Raw genomic sequence first — 24,419 nt, 5'->3', positions numbered from 1 at the left:
TGGATATTATTCTGTCCCTTAGCTGTTTTTAATAATTCTTCTTATTGTTATGGCTTTACTATTGGTGAAATTTATATTTCTTGATTTATGAGGAATGGTGATGTTTCTGTTTTTCCATTGTTGTACTGCATACAGAATTTGGCTTGTTGTAGTTTCCAGTTCAGTTTTTGTCTGCACATTTCTATTTATATTTTACGGTCTCTTTATTCTGTGTTTGAGAGTCTGTGTTGTGCATGTGTGACTGAGGAGAGAGAACCTGTTAGAATGTAGTTTGTGTAAGGATCTATAGCAGCTGTTTTCCTAATATAGGGTATATTGCTTTTTTAGGGCCTGGTGTAATACTTGCAATGTTGCATTTTCATAGGTAGGGTTGTTGCTTTTTGAGTGCTGGCAGTTAGTGCTGTTTTGATATAGAACATTTATTTCTGTTCTGGGACCACTGCTTTTTAATATATTTATAAACAACCTGGAAATGAGGAATAATGCGTGAGGTGATTAAATTTGCCAATGACACCAAATTATTCAAAGTTGTTAAATCACAAGAGGATTGTGAGAGATTGCAAGAGGCCCTTGCAAAACTGGGAGACTGGGCATGCAAATGGAAAATGAAATTTAATGTGGACAAGTGCAAAATAATGTACTTAGGGAAGAGTAACCCACATTATACCCACAATGCAAGGCTCCATATTAGTAGTCACCATTCAGGAAAAGGATCTAGATCTCATCATTGATGATGTTTTGAAATCTTCTGCTCAGTGTGCAGCAGCAGCCAAAAAAGCAAATAGAATGCTAGGGATTATTAGGAAAGGAATGGATAATAAAACAGAGAATATCATAATGCCTCTGTATTGCTCCATGGTGGGACCTCACCTTGAATATTGTGTGCAGTTCTGGTCACCACATTTCAAAAAAGATATAGCAGAATTAGAAAAAGTACAGAGAAGGACAACCAAAATGATAAAGGGGATGGAATGATTCCCCTATGAGAAAAGGCAAAAGAGGTTAGGACTCTTCAGCTTGGAGAAGAGGAGCTGAGGGGAGATATGATAGAGGTCTATAAAATAATGAGTGGATTGTAACGAGTAAACATTTACCAGTTGATAACTCTTTCAAAGAGTACAAAAATTAAGGGACACACAATGAAGTTACTAGGTGACACATTTAAAACTAATAAGAGAAAATATTTTTTTACTCAATGCATAATTAAGCTCTGGAATTTGTTACCAGAGGATGTGGTGAAAGCTATTAGTGTAGCTGCATTTAAAAAAAGATTTGGACAAGTTCCTGGAAGAAAAGTCCATAAACCATTATTAAGGAGGACTTGGAGAAATCCACTGCTTATTCCTGGGATAAGCAGCTTGGAATCTGTCTACTCTTTGGGATCCTGCCAGGTGCTTTTGACCGGGATTGGCCATTGTTGGAAACAGGATGCTGGGCTTGATGAACCTTTGGTCTAACCCAGTATGGCAAGTCTCATGTTCTTATTGTATTGTAACTCTGTTTTCTTGTGACTTTCTGAGGGCCAAGCCCATGCCCAAGACGTGTTAAAGTAGAACTAATATCATATGGGTTCCAAGTGTCATTTGCTTTTTTGCAGGGTTTTCTGGTTGTCACGAGAGCAGTGCATATAAATATAATATTCATGTTAGTGATATTTTTGCCTCAAAAGCCTGTACTTTGTTTCATGTAAAATTTATTATAAATGAATAATTTTTAACTGTGTGTGTGGAGAGCTTTACGGGGTGAGGGTGGGGGGCATGCAGGGCCGTAAAGTTCCCCCAGGGCACTTAATTCCCTTGCACCAGCCTTGGACATTGCTGTACAAATATTTACTGGAGTGTTCCAACTCGTGATGTGTCATGGGTGAGGGCACAGGTTTTCACTTGGCCATAGGCGCCAAATTGCCTGGCTACGGCTCTGGATGAGAGAAATAGGAAGAAGGTGTAAGATAATATACCACAACCATCTTCATCTCTATCTGCCCATATGTGTAATGTAGAAATAAGATTGTCCTATATAAAGCAGGACATGGATCAACCTAACTATTGCTCCTTAGTTGCAATGGGGTAAGATCATAAACAGGATTGGTTAGACTGGACCCAGTTGGTAACATAGTAGGTTTCTACACACAAGAAGAAGAAGAAGAAGAAGTAGAACGCTATGCTGTGATTGGCTGATCAGAGGAAGGGGGGGGGGGGTCCTTTGACTGAAATGCAAGTAGGCACATCTCTGCATATTCAGGATATCCATCTTCTGTTTTAGGGAGCTGACAAAGAAACCCCATATGGCCACCACCTCAGGCGACAAGGAGCTGGTGCAACTCATCTTGAATCGCTGGAAGGATGCCAAGATGGGCTTGGATAATGCCATGGTGGAAAATTATGATGTATTCCTCTCCTTCCCTGACCCTGCCAACTCCAACAATGTCACTGTTGGTATGTCCTAGAACTACGGTCAACCGGTTCCAATTCACCAGGGGGCAAGCTTAGCCTGTCCTGGTTTTGCCTCTTCCCAAATTGCATGTTGGGACTTGTAGTTCTTGCTTTTCTTAGACATTGGATCTACAAACCCATAGATGCACAGAGGAGAATGCCAGGAGTGGCTAAGCCTATCAGTGTTGATCTGAATCAGGAGGTTGCCTTAGCTTTGGCTATGTCCCTTTTAATACTCAATGGTCTAACCACTGATGGTGCCTACTGTATTTCCCTCCCACCAGTGGCTTCTGGGTACTCCTACAACAGATCAAGCTTCTTTCATAGATGGGTTTGCCTCTGTAACCATCTCTGGAGTGCATGACTCAGGCAGCAGATTTCTGGCTCCTGAGCTTTCTCCTGCTTCTTCTGTTTCCCCAGTGGCTGTAAATGGCACTGAATGCTTCACCTCCCACCTCACAGAGAAGAATTACACAAAGGATCAAGAGGATGTTGATGTGGTGAAACCGTACGCTGCCTATGCTCCACCCGGCACCCCCAAGGTATGACAGAATGACAGTGTCTGAGCCAGGGGAGAGACATTTATTTATTTATCCACTTATAGCTTGCATGTATGTGATAGGTGGTATGAGTGTGAGCCCTTGTTGCTATGGTGTTGTGCTGACGCAGCCTCGTAGTTTCACCTATAAGGCCTACATGGACAGCTGGTGAATGCATCCTGAAGCAGGACAGACTGGAGCTTCACCTATACCAGCCATCTCCCCCTCACAGGTTGAGCCCTTGGGTTCTGGTGGCCGGCAGGGCTTAGGTGGGTCCCTAGGGTGGTTAGGTAAACAAGAGTGCAAGGGCAGGTAGCAGACTTGAGGAGTCAAAGTCAGGCCAAGATTGAGGCAGGCTGTGGACAAACATGGTCAGGTGCAAGCAAAAGGTCAGGTCCAGGCAGCATACAATCATGGTCAGGTTCAGGTGACAGGCAACTGTGGTCAGATTCAGACAAGAGGTCAAGATCTGGAAGTCAGGTCAAGAATGGATGGAGACACACAGAAGACACTCGATGAACAGGGCAAGGAAGCCTAGACAAGGCAAGACTAGATGAGTAAGACTGGAAGAAGCAAGGCAGGAACCAGGTACACAGACAGGAATCAGGAACAGAGATGCAGGAGCAACACGCACTGCTGATACAGGAGACCCATTTTTGAGGTGAGAGAATAATCCTGTGAGGCCTTGCTGAAATAGGCTGGTCGGGCTGATGTCATCGTAGGGCACTACTCAGCATTTCTTGCCACGAGGCCTATATAAAATGTGCATATGCACATGTGCACATCAAAGGGAAGGTGGCGGACTGGGAACGTCAGTGACAATTGGAGCGTGCGACGGTGGCGTCCTGCTGTGATGTTTCTGGGCCTGTGGCAGTGTCAGGGTGAGTGTAGCCAGTCATGGCAGCCTGCTGTAGCTGGTAAGTTAACAATGTATAAATTGCCCAACCTCAAGAAAGCTTCAGGCAATGTACAATTAAATAACACAAAAATTCAAAAACAAATCACCAGTATAGAACACTACAAGTACAAAATATGCAATCCTTAAAAAAAAAAAAAAGAAAAACACAGTACATACATAAGAATAACAGACCTAAACAACTGGCATCTTAGTCTCAGATTAAACAGGATGAGCAAACCTAAAACTTCACTGACGGCTAAGGAAATTCTTGACTAAATAGCCAGGTTTTACAGAATTTTCTACATGGAGCCATGCTACACAACAGTCTTAATTTCAAAAAGAGCCACATTCCAAAGTGTGGGTCCACAGGAAAAAAAACAACCACCTTTTTTCTTGTCTCAACATGTTTCATCTTGGCTGGCACCTCTAATAGCAATCGTTTTGCAGAGTATAAAGACCTCTAGGGATGGCAATATGCCAACTATTTGGGCAAGTAGGCAGGGGCCAAATCAAGTGAAGCTTTATAAGCTAAAAATGAAGTTATGAATGGAATTTTAAAACTCTGTGGCAGCCACTATAGGGACTTTCAATCAGAAGTGATATGGTTGTAGGTCTTTAGAGCCAGCAAAAGTGAAACTGCCATTTTCTGAATTAACTGGAGGTAGTTTAGATTCAGAGGCAATCCTACATAGAGAAAACTACAATAATCTAAGTGGATTAAAACTAAAGCATGGATCAAAGTGGCTAAATCATCTCAACTAAAGATAGATGAAATTGTGAATAAAGCATAGATGAAAAATTGTATTTTGCCAAAATTACTGTGACTATGAAAAGAAAGAAGGGATTCTAAAACCCCTCTGGGTTTTGACCTTGTTACTTAAGGTTGCCGCTCTGTTATTGATGGTCATCAGAGGGGGCGAATGAGACAAAGTTTGGCATTGAATCCAAAGTACTTCAGTTTTAAGATGGTTTTATGCTACAGTAAGTTTATTAACAATCAACTATGACTGTACTTTTATATGGTAGCCTAAAAGGTAAACTTAATATAGGTGAATTTACACATGACTCTCAAACCCCCAAAAGCAATCGCAAACAGAATTAATGAGAGTCTATATTTATTGAACCAAAATACCACAGTTCAAATAACAACATCAATATTGTATAAGCACCACACTCTACATACACCACACCACATTCATACAACATTCATATGGATGTTTTTAAGGTATGAATGTTGTATGACTGTGGTGTGGTGTATGTAGAGTGTGGTGCTTATACAATATTGATGTTGTTATTTGAACTGTGGTATTTTGGTTCAATAAATATAGATTCTCATTAATTCTGTTTGCATGTACTTTGTATATATACCATGATTAAATGTTTCAACTTGGCTTACATAATTTTCCCTTAACATATGCTGAATTTGGATATCATCTGCATGTAATATGTACTGTAGACCCATTTTCTTAATCATCTTACCTAATGGTAACAGATACATATTTCAAAGAAGGGGAGAAAACAGGAAGCCCTGAGGAGCATCATGGAGAGAAATATTTGGAGGTCTCCATAGTCAGACACAGTTCGCAGGAGGTCTCAAGGCAATCTGTCACCTGAAGTGAGGGATAATATGGCGCTCTCTCTCGCTCCGCCCCTGCTCCTCCTCCTCCCTTTAGCCGCCGCTGGCGCGCCGACCTGGCCTCAAGTGGCGTCGACATCCCTCCTCCACACGGCCGGGCTGGCCTCCGGTGGTGGCGGCCTGCAGCAGTGACCCTCCTCTTTTCTGTCGCCGCTGGCCTGGGTCACGGCCGCAGCAGGGGCAGACAGGGTGAGGCGGACGCCATAGTGGCGTTCTGAGAGGGGCATCTTTTGCCATCTCAAAATTCTGCCAGCTGAAGTGGCCGCTTCACCCTGCCTCATTATGGAACCGCCCCTGACAGCTTGCAAAGTTATCTGGATAAACGTATCTGGCTAACTTTGGAGGTATATTCAGGAGTGCAGCTGCACCCCTGAATATAGCTAACTATCTTAAACTTAACCAGTTAACTATAGTCAGCTAACTTTAGGACAGGTCTTTGACCCAATCAGATTTAGCCAGCTAAGTTATCCAGCTAACTCAGCTCCTCCCAATTATGTCTCTAGATGCATTAAGCTGCAATATTTTATCGCAGGAGGGGTCCCACTATCACAGGGGGCTGTCTCTGTGATAGTGGGACCCCTCCCCCAAGAAAGCATCACAGCCTTATGGCATGTGCTTTTGAATCATGACCAAACACCATGGCACAAAAAGAACACGGCAAGTGGCCCTTTAACGCGATGGCAGCCCCAACCTCATGAGACTGCCATCGCCTTAAAAGGCCAATGGTCAGAAAATTAAAGTCGCTAACTTAGTGCTATCAGTTGATGTGGCCCCAATACCCTCAAAACGTTTAAAAATAGTAAAAGAAGCCCATGTGGTGACAACCCCTGCCCCCCCCCCCCCCCCCCCAATTCATGTGAAAAAAATTTGACTTTGGGTCCCGGCCTCCACACTACTCCAAATGAAGTGTCAAGCTCCCATCCCACCCCACCTTCCCAAGTGGCACCAATCCTATCCTGGTTCCACCTGCCCATATGCACCCCTCCCCTCTGGAAGCCAGAAAAAAATTGGAGTGCAGGTCTCCAACTCTAGGACCCCCCCCCCTCCCACCCCCTGAACCTTCAAATGGATCCTGCATTGGGGCCAGGTACACCCTCACACCTGGCCCAGTTGGTGCCTTTTTCCATGTAACTGGGGTAAGGTCCGAGGATCGAACTTTTGCCAAGTGGCAAGGCGCCGCTGGCCTCAGCTGATGCATTCCTCCTTAGGTGCGCGCACACCAGACCTCATCCCATTTAAAGGACCAGTGGCAGGAAAAGCCCCACAGTGCCAAATGATATCACTCACTCCTGCCCTCATAGCAACAGGTCCAGAAGTAGAGTGTATTGCTTCCAGTGTTTGTCTTCAGTTTTCAGTCCCTGCGTCATGTCTTCGGACCCTGCATCTTGTTTACAGTTCCAGGCTTGTCTTTTGCCTTCATTTCCTTCCCTGTTACCCACTTGGATAAATACGTTTTTTGACCTCTGCCTGATCTCTGATATGCCTGACTGCTGCCTGCCTCTGACCATCACCTGGACCTTGGACTTATCTGACCTCCTCCCATCTATGATCCAAGCTCTCCAAGATCTCCACTTCTACCATCAGCAGAGACCACACCTAAGACCAGCTGGCCCCTGTACCCAAAGGCTCAACATGAGAGGAATGAGGGTTGGAATAGGCAAAGATCCTATACGAGCAGGGCTCCTCCCTGCAGGTTGCATCAATCCTGCTTTGGCCCAAGGGTCCACAGACACTCAATAAGAGGTTCAATCTCATTGGTTACTAGCCCTGATGTCGAGGGGGAGCCATCAATAGTGTCTGCTATGATGCATAATCACTTCCATAGTATAGGAACCTGATTTTGCTAAGAGAACATGAGGTCCAGAAAACAAATAGATCCTTCAGAGTCAATCATAACCAGAGCAGGGATTTTGTTATTTCCCTAGTAAAGTTGTACTGAGAGAGACGGGTCCCCAGGGCTATTCTGATGCTCAGAGAGATAGTTACCTCCTTACCTATTCCCTCTATTGGAGCTGGGAGTGTGTATTTCCCTGCTGAAAAACAATCCTGATTTTGGAGTCTACTTTAGCAAATATTTTGGAAGTGTCCTGAAAGCCCGCAAGAGAGGCACAGACGCTCTTGACAGCATCACTCCTTTTCTTCCTCAGAGAGGTGGCGTTTCATGCTGTGAAATAGCATGGGCTCCTCTGAAGTTAGTGATCTGTTGTTAGGGCCTAATTGCCCTCTCATGGTGTGTAACTTCCTTTCTTTCTCTTGGCTTCACTCTCCCAAGGGTCGCTCTATTCTCACATATAAGGTGAGCAAGGCCTCTAAGTTGGCTGAAGGTTTTAGCCAGACCAATTCATCCTTATTAAAAGCTGCTAGACCCTCACCGGAAGTAAGTATGCAGTTCTGGTTCATTCCAGTTCAGATCAATCACTAACTGGTTAAACTCTCTGGCATATTCAGTCATACTCTGCCAGCCCTGGCAGAGACTCAAGATCATACTTTCCATCAACTGAACACAATCTGGGTCATCAAAAGCGTGAAAGAGGTTAGTCACAAATGGATCTTTTTATTTCAGGATTGGATCATTTTGTTCCAGAAATGGCATTATCCATGCTAGGGTCTCTTTGGAGAGCAGGATAATCATAAAACCCATTTTGGGTGGTTCTGACAGTACAAGTGTGGGTGTAGAAGAAACCACAGTTTGCAATGGTGCAGTAACCCTGCACCTCACTCCTATTTCTGCCAAAAGTTTCAGGAGGTGGTGGGTTCAGTTGGGGTTTGCTCACCTTGTTTGGCCGTAGGACCCTGAAGGGAGTGTACATTCAGCTGTATCTATTTATTTATAAACATTTATATTCTGCCTAGGTCAATTCTGTTGTTCTAAGTGGATTACAGTGCAACATTAAAATTAAATTACACATATAACATTGTTCAAAATAATTCACATATTTAACAGTAAAATAATTTAAAAAACAGAGACAAATAACATTAAAACAATGGAAAGGTTTCAGCTTCAGGAAACTTAGCTATGATTTTAATTGCTTGCGAAAAAACTTACAGTCTGCCACAAATTGGAGATTTTTAGGTAAAACTTTCCACATCTGCATCCAGTAATTGAGAAAACTCTGTAGTGGTGGCTATTAAGTCATAGAATGAATTACATAAAGGCAGAAATCAGAGTACAAATTCTTAGGTTCAATTACCGTAGATACCAAAGATTATATGCAAAAAAAAAAAAAGCAATAGCAAAAGATATTTGCAGTGACACTACCCTCACAGGTTCCCAGGTGCAAGGACAGTATCACGAACATGGGAACATAGTGCTGGAGATTCAGTCTCTGGTCTTCAGGATGGTTGATGGCACTCTCCTTACCAAAACTGAATCTTCATTCTGATCCTCTTAGCTTCATTTGGGCTCCCTGCCCAACTATTTTGTGTGAAGGTGCAGCTGTTCTGTTTTGTTATGTGGGAGAGTTCTGCTTCTCACCTAATCTTAGTTATACAGGAAATGACCTTGTAGCTGGACTGTGAGTTCTGAATTCTGCTTGTGTCAACTACCTCCCACCTTTCATGTACATTTGTCTTCACATCCTCTAATTAACTGCCTGCAAGATTTCCACACAAGCTCGCTCAGGAGTCTCCTTTAGATGCACTTGTCTTATACAAGGAATGTTGAACAATAATTTTTCTCCAGAACACAAATATCAAGAAGGAGTGTATACAGCTGGAAGATACTGAGGAGCCCTATGATGGACAATTTTATAAACCAAAGTTAAAATTTAAAATTTTATATCTGTTTTATGGGCAGCCAATGCAAATATTTCAGCATAGGGGTCACTTGAGCCCATAATCCCCCTACCCATAACCAATCAATTTTGGGTAGAAGTAATCCACTCCCATAAAAAATGTAATTGGCAAGCAACATAAAATTTAATATCAGGTAAGTTCAGATCCCCATATGATTTGGGACATATCAATTTAGTATAGCTAATCCTAGCCTTCTTACCTTGCCATACGAAGTGGACAATTATGGATTTTAGCTTTGCTATATCTTTATTTGGGATCCAACATGGCACCATTTGCATTTTGTACAGTAGCTTAGGGAATATTACCATTTTATATAAAGCACATCTGCCAAGCAAGATAAGTGATAGATCCACCCAAGCTTATAGTTGAGATTGAATTTCTGTAAATGGAGATCTTATACTTGCAGCACAAAGCAAAAAATTTATCCCTAGTAACCTGGATACCTAAATATTTCAACTTATTTTGTGCTGAGCTAAGAGGAAATTCTCCCCTCCAGTTTAATCTAGAAGAATCATCTAATGCCAAAGCCTTGGTAAAATTAATCCTTAACCCCACAAAGCTACCAAAACATAATAAAGAGATCTATAATACAAGGTAAAGGGACAGAAGGATTGCCAATTTAAAAAAAAAAAAAGCATGTCATCTGCAAATAAAAATATATGATATTCGGAAGAACCTAACATAAACCCCCTATCTATCTCTGAGGATTTAAGCTTAAGTGCCAAAGGTTCGACAGTTAATAAGTATAATAATGGTGAGAGCGGGCAACCTTGACGAGTGCCACAATATTCCACCAATCCTGGCTCTTATTGGCCTATATCTTTGATTAATGTTAATATTAAATTGTTGGCTTCCATTCTGGCAAATCGCTTGAGTATGGTCTTTCCCTCCTTAATTTCAGAGGATCAAACTGACTTTGTCAAAAAGCGTCATGGCGTATGGAATTATTAGAGATTTTGAATAATCCTTGCCCCTTAAATTGTGCAGGATTGATTAGCCTTGATGCTAAAAAGTCATTTGCAAAGTTCAGTGGCCATACGTGTTCTGGGTGCTGGAAAAGTTTGGGATTTCTGTTTTTTTGGGGGGTGGATACATCTATTATATGCCTTTCCTCAGGCTTGGTTAAGAATCAACAGGGCAATCTATTTTCTTTATCCCTTCCTGGTTTCAAAAAAGCAATAATTAATGAGTTATTGGCCCCCTGCAAAAAAAAACTCTGGGTAAAACAATGATTATACATATCAAGCAGAGGTGCTGAAATTTTGGTAGAAAGCAATTTGTAAAATACAGAGCCAAAGTCATCCAGGCCAGGCGCCTTAGCTAATTTCAAAGATTTAATCCCAAATTCAATTTTACTTATTGTGATAGGAGCATTCATCAATTTTAAATGTGTATCAGAAATTGTCGGCAATGACGGTAACTTTCATTCTGACGCACAGGCGTATATGCACACACGTTATAAAATCAGCAGGACATGCATACTTGTGCACACAATTTTATATGGGTGCACAAAAATGATGCGTCTACCGCATAAGTGGGGGGAGTTTGTAAGATATGTGTGCTGACAGAAATACCCATTTCTCCAGTCCATTCCCAGTTTACCCAGTTTACCCAGTTAAATAAGTCTTCCATATCCCTCCCAGCTAACTAGCATTTCTCTTACCCTACCTGCCCCAACACGTGAAACCCTGCTAAGTAGCCTAGTTTGTTTAATTTTTCTACTTACACCTCCTCCATAGCAGAAATAAAGGTACACGGTAAGGTCTCCAGCCCGTGCTTATGCACATAAGTACTTATGCGCACATTTTTACTTACGGATTCAAACCGCCCATACTAACCCATTTTTTTATCTTTTGCATTTGTGCGCATACCATTTGTTACGCCTGTCAGTCGCAGCCGTCTGCGACCTCTCATGCTCACCTCTTTTTACCCCGCTCAATCTAGTCTGGGAAGAACGGCGGTCTCTGCCAGTCCCCGCCGACCTCGCCGGCATTCCCGGGACAGCGTGGGTGCTGCCGGCCACCATCTTGGACCCTGAGTTACCTAGACGCGTGCGCAAGGGCCTCATTTGTGCACATCATGGCGGGAACCTCGGTGGCATCCCCGCCCAATGATGTCAACCCGCTAGTGTATTTAGCAGAGCCTGCCCTTTCCTTCCTCAAGTTAGTAAGGAGACCGGTCTTGCTGATCTCTCCACTCTCAAGGACTTCCTGTTCCTGATTCGGTCTTGGCATCTGGATGCTCTGAGTACCTGCTCCTCGGCGGCTCCCTTGTGTTCCCGGCTATCTGCTCCTCGGAGGGCCTTCCTGCCTGACTGCTACTAGATCTGTTCCTCAGATCTCTACTCGCTCCAGGAATCATCTACTGTGATATCCTCTACAGACTTCTACTACAAAGACTGCCTTTGTGATTCCATGCAGCATACCCTGACCCTTGGGCCACTACCGCATTTCTTCAGTGGAAGTCATTCAGCTTTCCTCCTCTAGAATACCTCAACAACATCTACAAGAGCCACTTCCGGGTTCAGGTACTGCTGTCAGTTCTTCAACATCTACTGAACGGACATCCTTGGCATACTCCGCTCCGCGGGCCACTACCGGATCCTTATTACTGAAAATATCTACACTCACCAGAGGGGATCCACGGCATATCCCGTTCTGCGGGTCACTACCGGATCTTCTCAGCTGTGACTCTCTCTGGGTAATTCTCATAGCCCAGTACCGTACTACCTTATCTGCTTTCTGTGGACATTACTTTTCTCTCCAATATAATAAAGTCTCCACTTCTAGTTGTGTCCCATGCCACTGAGACTGTGCCTGCTGATGGTGAGGCTCACAGGGCTCCTCCCTGTGGGCGGTAACAGCTCTCATCTCAGCCCAAGGTTCACATCCTTCCTTAAATATAACACCATGAGATATATGCGTACGCTGCTGCTTTTTTAAATCCATGTGGCGCGTGCTGGCTGCAGACATGAGTATACCTCCCAGCTTCGGCATGCGTAGGTCTTTTAAAATCCATCAGAATATGACGTTCTCAAAAAATCTGGAATGAACAGATAAAGTTCAGAATAATATTCCATTAGGATATCAGTCAATTGTAGAAACCAAGTTCCACTTTCTATTTCATAAAATACAAATATATTACCTAGGTTTGACACCGTGAACAAGCCTAGCAAGTAACCTGCCTGACTTATTCCCATACTGAAACAATTTACTATGAAACCAATAGAAGTTTTGAGTTGATTTATAGTTGATTTATAGTGTTCCTGACATCTAACATTTATTTATTTATTTATTTAAAGTTTCTTTTATACCGATGACCGTTCGCACATCGCATCGGTTTACAGTGAACACAAACCATTGGGCAGAGCCCTTACATAAAACAGATAATGTAGTGAACTAGGTAACATATAAATAATGTTTGGGAGGAGCCCTTACATAAAACAAACATCCATGATTAGATGCCATGGGTATATGTTAAGTAATTGAACTATAACAATAACTATATACAAACTTAGTGCGCAGTACAAAATCGATGGGCAAAAAGGCGTTCATACCAGGATATCAATAACATACCAGGATGTAGGACTTTTCCAGTCATAGTTCTGTATGATTTTAAAGTGATATTTCACTGCAAGTTACCAACAGTAGTCCAGGGGGCTGTGACATGCAAATCCCCTACCTGAGTCTCTGACTCGCCTATTCACTGGTCATTTAAGCACCTTCACAGTAAGAAGGGGTCTGGCAACCTTTTTCAATCTCATTCTGTGTTTCCTGGGCTGGTGGCTCATGTTTCATAGCTGCACTATCCTCTTTTGTTTTCTCTGCTGCAGTTGATTTAAATGGTAGCATGCTCTTTACCCCTCTCTCCCTTGGGAGGGGGAGTTTCATAATGCTTTGAGAGAAGACAGTTCCTTCATTAGTCAAAATTATCTTGCCTGCATAACTGCTTTCCCAGCCTCCCACAAGACATCAGGAGCAACCTCAGGAGCATACCAAGTGGCTAAATAATCTTGCCACTTGGCATGCAGCAATTCCTTAAAGTTAGAATCAATGTATAAAGAGGGGCTAAATCTCCATTTAAAGGCCTTAGCTGACTGGGGACCCATACTGAGCTGAAATGAAATAGGAGCATGATCTGAAATCGATGTGACCCCAATATCCACACACCTAACCGTCAGCAACAAATAATCTATACGTGAATAGTAATCATGTGGCTCAGAATAAAAGGAAAAATCTGTCTCCCTGGGGTGAAGTACTCGCCAAATATCCAACAACTGAAGTTCTTTCATGAGAAAAGAAATACCAGTAGACTGTGAAGTTTGTCTATTAGGCCGAGGTGGCTTCACGTCTATACTAGAATCTGCCAGTACATTGGAATCACCACCCAAAATAATCAAATGTTCAGGAAATTGGATTAGGGACGCAACTAACTGTGTAAAAAAAACAATGATTTTACACATTTGGAGCAGAGGCACTACAGAGGACAATTTTCTGCTGAAATAGACTCCTACTAAGTAAAATATAGCATTCCTCTCAGTCAGCAAATTAGTTGAAAGGGAAGATCTTTGTTAAGAAGAATCACAACACTCCTTTGTCTCCTAGAGTAGGTAGAGAGAAACACCTGATCCACCCACTAAGATTGCAGCTCCTTCAATTGGCGTTAGATGAGTCTCTTAAAAAAAACCCCCAATATACGCTTTAGACTTATGAAAACAATTCAATAACCTCTTTCACTTAATCGATGAATGAATGCCATCCACATTTAAAGAGAAAACATTTAATTTACCCATCCCAAACAAGCAGGGGCAGTTCAAAAACAATGTATATCAATAACCAGATTTTTCCAGACATCCCCCAGCATAGATGTCTGGACCAATATTTGTACCAATGCGAAAAGTATCCACCTACAGTATTACTAATATCACTAGCAATAAAGACCAAAAATCATCAATGCAAACCAAAATTCACTCCACATTCATATCACACATAAGGACAAAAGACAAAGACAAATATATAACCCCAAAGTTCAATTTCTCCAAGGAACCGTATCGTTTTCATCCAATCTTCTTCCCAAGATGAATCCCAGAGGGCCCAATATTCAGCTCTCATACCTGGATCTCCAAGTAAAAAAAGAAGTTAAAGCAAAATAAACAAGGGCTAAACAAGCAAACAAACTGCCAATAATATCAACCATCATTATGATCAGAATGCACTGTCAGGGAAGGTGAAAAGGCAGTCGGGAAAAAAAAATAATGAAAAACTAGAAAAAAAGGAAAAGGCTCTTATCGATGCAACAGATATCCTAAAACTAACTACATGTGTACAAGAAAAATATATACATTGCCAGAGTTAGCAGGCCCATGAGGCCTCTTAATAGAAAAATCATCCAAAAAAATGTAACAAAAGCAGCCACAGGTATCGGCCAACTTGAAAGCCGTGATCCAAATATAGGAGAGCCAGAAAAGAGAAAAGTTCCCATAAGGGCACCGCAAAAATAAGCTGTCCAATAGATAAAATATTTAAATTGGCATCTAATAAAGCATCATCTTCCACTTTTCAAACAGCAAAAGGCCTCACAAAGAGTCCAGATATTTTTGGGCCTGTTCCTTATTATAGACATTAAGTCTTTCTATTTGCAAATACACGGAGCCTTGCAGAATATTGTAAAGAAAATTTAACTCCTTTAGTGCCATGCAGATTGGCGCCATTTTTCACCACGCCTCTGAAACTTTTATGGAGAAGTCACCAACTAAAAGCAAAGAGTGGCCATCCCGTTCCAACTTGCCATTGCACTTTTGAAATGCCTGCATTAATTTGAATTTATCTGCACAATTTAGGATGCGTGCATTTATCAGCCTAGGTCTGGTATCATTGTCCTTCCTAACACCAAGCCAGTGTGCTCTTTCCACAAGAATGGGTTCTGTTTCTAGCGAGAGGCCCAGCACCTCCGGAAGCCATATTTGAAAGAAATTCAGCAGCTCGGGTTCTGAGACAGATTCAGCAAGGCCAATAACATGGATGTATTCCTTCGTGCCCTGTTCTCCTGGTCTTCAATTCTGTCCAACAAGGCTGCGTTTTCTATTTTTCAGCTCTGTCATATGTCTGGTAATCTGATCAGACACATTTCTCTTGCACCATAATCCTGTTGTCAAGATCAGACAATTTCATGGCCTGCGTGCCAATCTTTTTGGACATTTCCTCCATCGCAGATTGTAGAGTGCTAAGCTGATCCGTCAAGGCTGCAGTGTTATTTTTCGATATGTTGCGGACCAGATCCTCTTTAAGTTCCATCAAAGATTGCTTGTTCAGTCACCATCTTGGCATCGAAAAGGGGGCTTCTCCTTTTCTTTCTATTTAGGGACTTGCACTGAGCGCATCGACATTCCAAACTAGCACAACATGTCCTGTGTGAAATCACACCTGTAGATGCCAATGTAAAACTCAAAACTTGTCAAAAAAAAAGTAAGAGATATGAATAATCAGGGGTCCCTCACGGAGCTCACTTCACCAGCGACTTCTCAGATGGCCAGCATAACCAGAAGTCTACTATGGCATTTCTTATGTTCTTATCACCATCATTCCCAAACAAAGAAGAAACTTGATGGACCTGGCCTCATATCCATAATATATCGGGCTTGGTAGTGTGTCCGTGAGTGCTTGCGCATGTTCCCCAGCCCACCGATAGATGGCGCAGGCAGTTCCCTGGCCGCCTTGGAGGCTCATGCCAGAGGTACGAAGGACAGCGGCCATCACGGGACAGACAGAATATAGCAGAGGAGACCCCGGCATGCTGCAAATGGAGTGCGTCCCGCGGCACATGCTCCGTTCGTGGCAAGGATGAAGGCCCGGCGCACCGTTCACGGCGAAAAGGGAAGGCCCCCGTGTGCCGTGATCGGCACGCCTGTGCCTTCATCTTCGCCACGAATGGAGCGTGCGCCGCAGGACGCGCTCCGTTCGCAGCATGCCGGGGTCTCCGCTGCTATTTTATGCTCAAGGTGAAAATGGAAGGCCCCCGTGTGTCGTGAACGGTGCGCCAGGCCTTTATCTTCGCTGTGAATGGCACGCCAGGCCTTCATCTTCACCGCGAACAGCACGGGTCCTGTGGCATGCCGGTGAGAGAGAATGTGTGGCAGGGAGGGGAGGGTGAGAGAGAGCAGGTAGAGCAGGTAGAGAAGTGTACCTTCAAGCAAAAAGAGCTTCCCTTTTTGGCGTACATTGTTTCACATCAAGGCCTTTGGATGAATCCCAAGAAGTTAAAAGCCTTAAACTGGCCCAGGCCAGTAGGCCTTAAAACGATTCAACGTATTCTGGGTTTCACAAATCACAATAAGCAATTTCTACTAGGGTATTCCACCCTGGTGGCCCCACTCACAGCCCTCACTAGAAAGGGTGTCGACACCAAGAATTGGACCTTTGAACAGCTAAAGGAGTTCACCTTTGATATCTGTTTACATCATCCAGATCCGTCTCAACCCTTCATTCTGAAGATAGATGCCTCTACCCTTGGGGTATGCACTGTCCTCCTACAGCATAACAGTAAGGGTACACTCATGACTTGCTCCTATTTCTCTAAGAAATTCTCTCCTACAGAGAAGAATTGCATCATTGGTGATTGTGAGCTGCTAGCAGTCAAACTAGCCTTTGAAGAGTAGTGATATCTGTTGGAAGGGGCCCAACAGCAAATAACCATTTATACAGATCACAAGAACCTAGAACGTTTGTCCCAGGCTCAAAGGCTGAACCCCAGGCAAGCTCACTGGTCTTTATTCTTCAATCAATTTGACTTTGAGTTGCAGTACTGGCTAGCTGACAAGAACCATCAGGTGTACGCTCTCTCTCAGTCATTTGATATGGAGGGGCCCTGGAATCCCCACAGCACATTATTGACCCAGTCAAAATTATAGTTGCCACCACATTCACAGTTCCTCCTGGCAAAACGGTGGTACCAGGACACTTGCATCAGAAGATTCTCGAGTGGGCACACGACTCCCGGCTATCTGGCATTCCTACATTACTCGGACATTGGAACTAATCATGTGACACTATTGGTGGCCACAGATGAAGGCTCATGTTCAGCATTATGAGGGTTGTGCCCTACATGCGCTATGCAAAAAATGTCAGAGCACAACCATGGGGGTTTTTACAGCCACTGCCGGCCCCCACGGAACCCTGGACCCATGAAGCCATGGATTTTGTCTGTGACCTCCACCTCTCTTGTGGCAATACCATTATATGGGTGGTTGTGGACAGATTTTCTAATATGGCGCATTTCACTCCCCTTCCTGTACTCCCATCTGCACCAGAATTAACTAAACTCTTTGTACAACACATCTTCCACCTGCATAGGCTACTGATTTATATCCTCTCAGATCAAGGAGTTCAGTTCACTGTTTGATACTGGGAAGGCTTGTGCCAAAAATTTTGAATCATGTTGGATTTCACATCCACGTATCATCCTCAGTATATTGGACACACCGAATGGGTGAATCAAAGCTTTAAGGTCTTCCTGTGGGCTTAAGTGAATCTACAACAAGATAACTGGGCCTCTTTCCTTCCATGGGCCAAGTTTGACCATAACAACCATGTAAGTACCTCCACAAGATCTTCACTCTTTTATGAGGTCTTTGTGCATCATCCTCAAGTACCCAGACTGCTTCTTATCTCAGGCAGTTGTCCAGCAGCCTTCTAAGAAGTAAGCTGACAGGAAGTGCTTTCTGGCACCTCAGTTGCATCTAGGAAGCCTAGTCTGGCTTAGTACCAGGAATTTGAGACTCAAGATGCCTTCCATGAAGTTTGCTCCATGGTTCATCAGACCTTTTCCTGTTGACTGCCAACTGGGGTCTGTAGCTTACAAACTCAGACTACCACCATCCTTAATGGTTCACGATGTCTTTCACATCTCTCTGCTGAAACCTGACATTCTCTCCTGGCCGGGCAGACTGCCCCTTCCGACCACTGAAGTTGAGGCAGAGGAAGACACTCCATTCAAGGTCCAGGAAATCTTAGATTCTCAAAGACTTCATAACCAGTTGCAGTAACTTATTGTTTGTAAAAACTACGGCCCTGAAGAAAGATCCTGGGAGCCAGCCTCTAACCCTTTCAACTGGTAGTGGAATTCCACAGTTGTTTTCCCAATAAACCCAAGCTCAGGAAGTTGGGGAGAGGGCTTTGGAGAGGGGGTACTGTTACATTTGCTGGCTCGCAGAATGTCCCCGCAAGCTGGCGCACTCATCCCCAAATGCCACAGACACCAGGCCTGACTTGCATGGCATAGACGCTGCCATCTTTGCACCAAGTCCTGCTCTCCTTAGGCATGTGTCATGCTGGGTTCCCAGGGTTAAAGGGACCATGGCTGGAAAGGGCCGAAGTGCCCACTGATGATTTCAGAACATCAACCAATTCCCTGTGTCATCACAAGGTAGAATAGTGCTGGTAAAGATGATCCTTACTCTGAAGCTATGAGGGGTGTGTAGTAACTTGTGAGAAGTATAACACTGCCATGTTTTGTCTCTATATATTTATCATTATGAGGTAATCCCTCTTTGACTCTCGATGATATGTATCCTAGATTTAAGAAATGGAAGATAGGGGAATGAATAACGTTTCTCTCTCTTGTTTATAAAAATTCTTACATAACTGTAAAAAATTTACCCTTTTTAAGGTATTGGCTGATTTATGGCAAAGGGATTTACAAGTCACTCTGAATGAGGATAACTTATAGACATGTAATACATTTATATACGGAAGTACAGAGAATGTAAAAGCGCGTAAAATGCAGTTGAGAATTCTGCATAGAGTGGTTTATAGTAACACCTTAACGGATATATAAGGCAGGCATAGCAGAAGGAAGTCACTGCTTAAAGTGTTGAACACCTAATGCTACACTGTTTATGGGAATACCTCTACATGCTTCAGTTCTGGGATTTGTTGATATAGGAATTAGCTATTATGACGGATCGGGGGATACCTATGTCCTAATTTTTTGTATTCTAGATCATGTATCGAGTGCAACTTTTATGGGCAGATTTCCTAAAACGTTGCTTGTTAAATTCTGTTTGATTGATAAAAGATGTATTTTGACTAAATGGTTAGAAAATGTTTCTTCTGATATGTAGTCGTGTAAAGCTAAAATGCTGGACTTGTATATGGAATGCCATATGGAACGTCTAAAGATGCCTAAGTCTAAGTTGGTCTTCCATGAAACATGAATCCATTATATTAAAAGTTTACCTGAAGATTTCTAACTGAAAGTACAGTGTAGAAAAGTAATGATGTATTGTTCACTTCAGAACGTATATTTAGGGCTTCTGATTTTAGATTTTAACTAATAAATTGCAATAAAATATAAATATATAGGCGGTTATTACATACACATAGGAAAAATACCACTTCCCCTAGTACTCTCTCATCCCTTCTTTGCCTACCCTGGATCCTCTGATTCGTTTCTGTGCCTTTTCCACACTGATGACTCAGCTGCGCAAATGTATACATTTTATTTAGCTGGAAAAGGTACCCAACAATAGTTCTTGTACCACAAAACCACTATAAACATTGGATTTATGGTACCCCCCAAAATTAGCTGAAACCTCCCCCCACCTAAATGTACAATTTATATACAGCTAAAATCAGAAGTACAATGTATATTATATGCTAATGGTAATATGATGTTGCTTCTGCTCTGTGGTGAATATATGTTTCTGTGTGTGAATAAGGGGAAAAAGGGAGAAAAAAGGATTTTGCTCTCATGTGTTGTTCAAAACAGTTAATTGTAATTATTTAATAAAGTCATTTAAAAAAAAATTTTTAAATACAAAATTATGTGCATTAAATGCCAATTTCACTCCCGGGAACACCTCTCCTCAATGCAGCAAAAAAGTACTCGTGAAACTAGATTACACAAGTAATTTTACACACACTAAGCCTGGGTCAGTTTGTTTTATATATTTAGATGACTGAAAATTACCCCTAAATTTTTCTCCTTATTCTCCCCAACGCTTATTTTTCTTCTCTGCCTTGACTAGATTGTAAGCCCCACAGATAAGAGTCTGTCTCTTATGCAGCATATATCTTGTAGCACTATGGAAATATTTAATAGTATAATAGACTGGCTTACTGACTTGTCACATGACCTTTGCCAACTAATTGGAGTGTAACAGAGCATCACTCTTCTTGATGGGCACCTTTATTCCTATAGTGCTATGGTTCATGTTTTTGCATGTCAGATTTGAGATTTTGGTGCTTATAGGCAGAACTGGATAGCAAGGGCAGAGGAAGTCCCCCTGCCCCCGGAGATCAGAGAACAGGGAGTAGAGGCCAATAATGTTACTGAATGCTGGGGCATAGCTCTAAAGCAAAGCTGGAATAAGCTTCTCTTCAGCCCGGGAATTTGGTGCCTTTGAAATTTGCTGCCCGAGGCAGTTGCCTTTGTGGCCTATTCCTTAATCTAGGCCTGAATTTTTGTTTTTAATATCCAACATTTTGTTACACAGGGGAAGCTGGTCTATGCAAATCAAGGAAAGCTGAAAGACTACGAGGAGCTGGCAAAGCACATCAACCTGACGGGCACCATCGCTATCACACGCTATGGAGGGGAGGGGAGAGCTGGGAAGGTGAGGAAAGGCAGGGATAGCTGTGGAACCTTTCATACAAATTGTCCCAAAGTGCTTTACAAAGAAAGAGAGCCTTGCTAGTTTTGTTGGCTGTTTGGAGATAAGAGATGGGTGATGGATTAAGTATGTGATTCTTAGCAACCAAAGAGGAAGATGACAAGGCCTAAAATAACCTATTAGCAGAGATGGTGGAGGCTGGTACTATAATGAACTTATATAAAAGTTATGGGGGAGCTGGTGTTGGTTTAAATATTGGAATTTTTATACTTATCTACCCATAGTGGTAGAAAACAAGAGAAGAAGACAATTGGGCAAAGTGGATGGACCAATTGGTCCTTCTCAGTCACCATTTACTCTAATCACTATGTTTTGTTGCTATGAGAAAGAAACAGAGAAAGAGACTGAAAGAGGCTTTTATATGAACCCTATCCCAACGATCTTTATAAGCAACAGTGCTGCATTAGGTTTTAAATACACACAGACCAAGGAAAGGGTAAAGGAATGAATGGCAAGCGCTGAAAGGGAAGGGAGTTTAGCACGGAGAAGTTAACTGGGAAGACTATAGGATCTTGTCATCTACTAGAAGGCTTCCCAAACTTTTATTCAATGTGATCCCATTTTAGTACCTAAAAATTTACATGACCCCTGAGGACAACCAAAACAAATTAGTAGGGTTGTGGTCCCCCAATAATCATTTCACTCCTGCACTCCTTCTTTATCCCCTAGTCAACCTCCACCCTCTCCAGTCGATCCTTTCTCTCAACCTCCACCCCCTTTCTTCAACCTCCACCCTATCCAAAGGACCTCCTCTCTTAACTCCCTCCCCTCCAATAGGCCACCCTCTCCCAACCTCTGCCTCTCCAGCTGATACTCTCTTACATCCTTCAGCTCTTTTCACCTCCTCAGTCCATTCCCTAAGCCCTTTTCACATCCCCTCCCATCAGATCCTCTGTCATCCCCAAGCCTTTCTTATAACACCCAATTGAGCTTCTGTCATCCCTTCTTTCCTCACTCTCTTCCCCATCTCATCTCTCTCACCTCCCAGCCTCATCTCCTCCCCTCCAAACTTTCTTTCTCACATTCCCCAGCTGATTTCTTCTCACTTCCAGCTCCTCTCTTACATCCCCCAGTTGATCTTCTGTCATTCGCCTTCTCTCATCCCATCCACTGCCAATCCCTCTTCACCTGACCAACCCTTAAACTCCTCCTGTGGCTGATCCTTCCATTCAAACACCTCCTCCCCAAAACAACACCCTGTCCAGGGTCATCAGCAACATTTTCCCTCTGGCCCCGACCGAAGGTGGATGGCAATGGTGAGAAGAAAGGGGCAGACTGACAGGGGCAACATTTTTCTCTTGATAGGTTCAGTGGTGAGTGAGAATAGAGCAGCAGCAATCTCCATCAGCCCTGCTCTCCCCTCATGCTTTGTCCCTAACCCAATGGTGATCTTCAAGCAGAAGAAATATTAATCACGAAAGTCTGCATAGGGACTGTAAGCTAGTAGAAACTCACAGGCCCTGCATCAGCCCCAGTCCCTCCTCACACAGGGCTTCCTGTTACCACAGACCTATGGAAGAGCAGTGCCACAGCAGGACTTGTGAGTGCATACTGGCTCGCTCAAAGGCCCCATGCTAAATTCCTCTACAAATGCTGCTGGTACACGAAGAGCGCTGCTGTCTGAGGCACTTGTGTTCCCAGCTGAAGGTTTTGTGACGGGGTTTCGACTCACAGTTTGGGAAGTCCTGATCTATTATATATTGTATTAAGTGTCTTTCTGAAGGTCACAATGAGAGGGCAATATTCAAAACCCTTCCCCTGGACAAAAACACATTCTACCCGCAGAATTGGGGACTTTGAATATTGCCCAACCTGTCGGTGGGTAAAAATGTGTGCGCTGCTCAACAACATGCATATTTTTAACCCTCTGAATGAACAGAGCAGAGAGAGGAGCTATGAATTTATGTTTGATTTTCCACAAAGAAAGCGCATCATTTTTTGACTAAAAATTTCCAGCAAATTAAGACACAGTCTCTGCGGGATATTTCTTCTGGGTACAAAAATCAAAACAAAAGACTGGATGGGTTCTTTCTCTGATTCCTGGGGCAAACCTCATGGATAAAAATAACTGAGGAGTTTGCACTAATGCGGGCAGTTTTGATTTTGTACCCATTGTAGGCTGTGATGTTTCTGTTTCAGGAACTGTCTGTAAAATCTCTCCCTTTCTTTTGAAAGGCCATCAATGGTGCCAAGTTTGGCGTGATTGGAGTCATCGTTTACACCGACCCCAAGGATATCAATGATGGGAAAGCATTGGAGAATGAGACCTACCCTAACTCTTGGTATTTACCCCCATCTGGTGTGGAACGAGGCTCTTACAATGGATACTTTGGGGACCTACTGACACCATACTACCCTGCAAAAGGTGAAGCCATAGAAACAAAAGCCACACCCTGCAAATTTATTTTCAAGGTCCCCCCATGACCTGCAATAACACCTGCCCTTTAATCTGCTCTTGAAATTTCTCATCCTTGGAAGCCACCAAAGGTGTTCGGTTACTTCACGCACATACATACACTAATATCTGATTGGTCCTTACTTTCCTATCCAGTCTGACCACACTGCTAAGGTTACATTTCAGCTGTCAGCTACAGAGTGTAACTGCCTGCAAGATATCTCTCCTTATCCAGGACAGTCTATTTTGTTTTCTTCCTTGATATTCTACTAACTTGGGTAGATGAGCATACATGATCCCCTCGTAGTTCACTTCCTCATGCCACCTTCTTCATTTCTAACAAAGCACTGTAATAATCTAAATAGCCAACAATGCTAGGATGGTTGTTGCCCAAACATCCAGCCTTCTAGGTTCCCTGCGTGGCCTGCCAGACAGACCCAGCTACATGACCACCTGTGATACCGCTAAGGATTCTAGTTAGTACAGTACTTGCATTCAGAGTCTGTATTCTGCCTCCCTTTCAGATTTCACGTACCGTATCAATGAATCAGAAATTGAAGGCATCCCACCTATTCCAACCCAGCCAATCGGATTTGAGGATGCCAGGACACTGATCTGGTGGGTGGTATTATTTCTATAGTTGTGTACGTGTGTGTGAGATTGTAGAGAAGGGATTTTCTCCATTTATTCTGTTCTTCCCACCATCTGAGTTACAATCTCCAGCCCCACGTGGTACCACTTTCTGGGTGTGACCCAAGCCCATCGATTTGACCTGGATAAGAAGAGAGATTTGTCCATTCTGTGCATTTCTGTTGGGCCTGGATTTCAGCACCGAGATAGCATTGAATGCCTTAAAGACAGACATTAGTTTAAATCTTGAGAGAGGAAATGCAATTCTTATACTACTTTTAGTCATGAGCTCCACATTTGATATGGTAGATCAACTTCTTTTAAACCATCTGTTTGATATAGGAGTTCATGATCAAGCACTAAACTGGTTTAAGTTTTGTTTTTTTTTAGAAGATAGAACATACCAAGTGTTTTGGAGCAATACTC

At 43.0% G+C, this 24,419-nt stretch overlaps 1 protein-coding gene across 1 annotated transcript in view; it reads left to right on the top strand.

Moving 5' to 3' along the window:
* NAALADL1 (N-acetylated alpha-linked acidic dipeptidase like 1) overlaps positions 1-24,419 on the top strand; it is an 88,524-nt gene that overhangs the window by 3,173 nt on the left and 60,932 nt on the right. The window contains exons 2-6 of the mRNA XM_029613250.1: positions 2,263-2,435; positions 2,853-2,974; positions 20,792-20,911; positions 23,144-23,333; positions 23,888-23,981. Coding sequence (XP_029469110.1) covers positions 2,263-2,435; positions 2,853-2,974; positions 20,792-20,911; positions 23,144-23,333; positions 23,888-23,981 — 699 coding nt within the window. The remainder of the gene's footprint in view (positions 1-2,262; positions 2,436-2,852; positions 2,975-20,791; positions 20,912-23,143; positions 23,334-23,887; positions 23,982-24,419) is intronic.

This window comes from Rhinatrema bivittatum, chromosome 8 (genome assembly GCF_901001135.1).
Source record: "Rhinatrema bivittatum chromosome 8, aRhiBiv1.1, whole genome shotgun sequence".
In the NCBI taxonomy this organism is placed as follows: domain Eukaryota; kingdom Metazoa; phylum Chordata; class Amphibia; order Gymnophiona; family Rhinatrematidae; genus Rhinatrema; species Rhinatrema bivittatum.
Note: the sequence above shows the minus strand (reverse complement) of the source record. Positions and strands in the feature narration are given on the sequence as shown.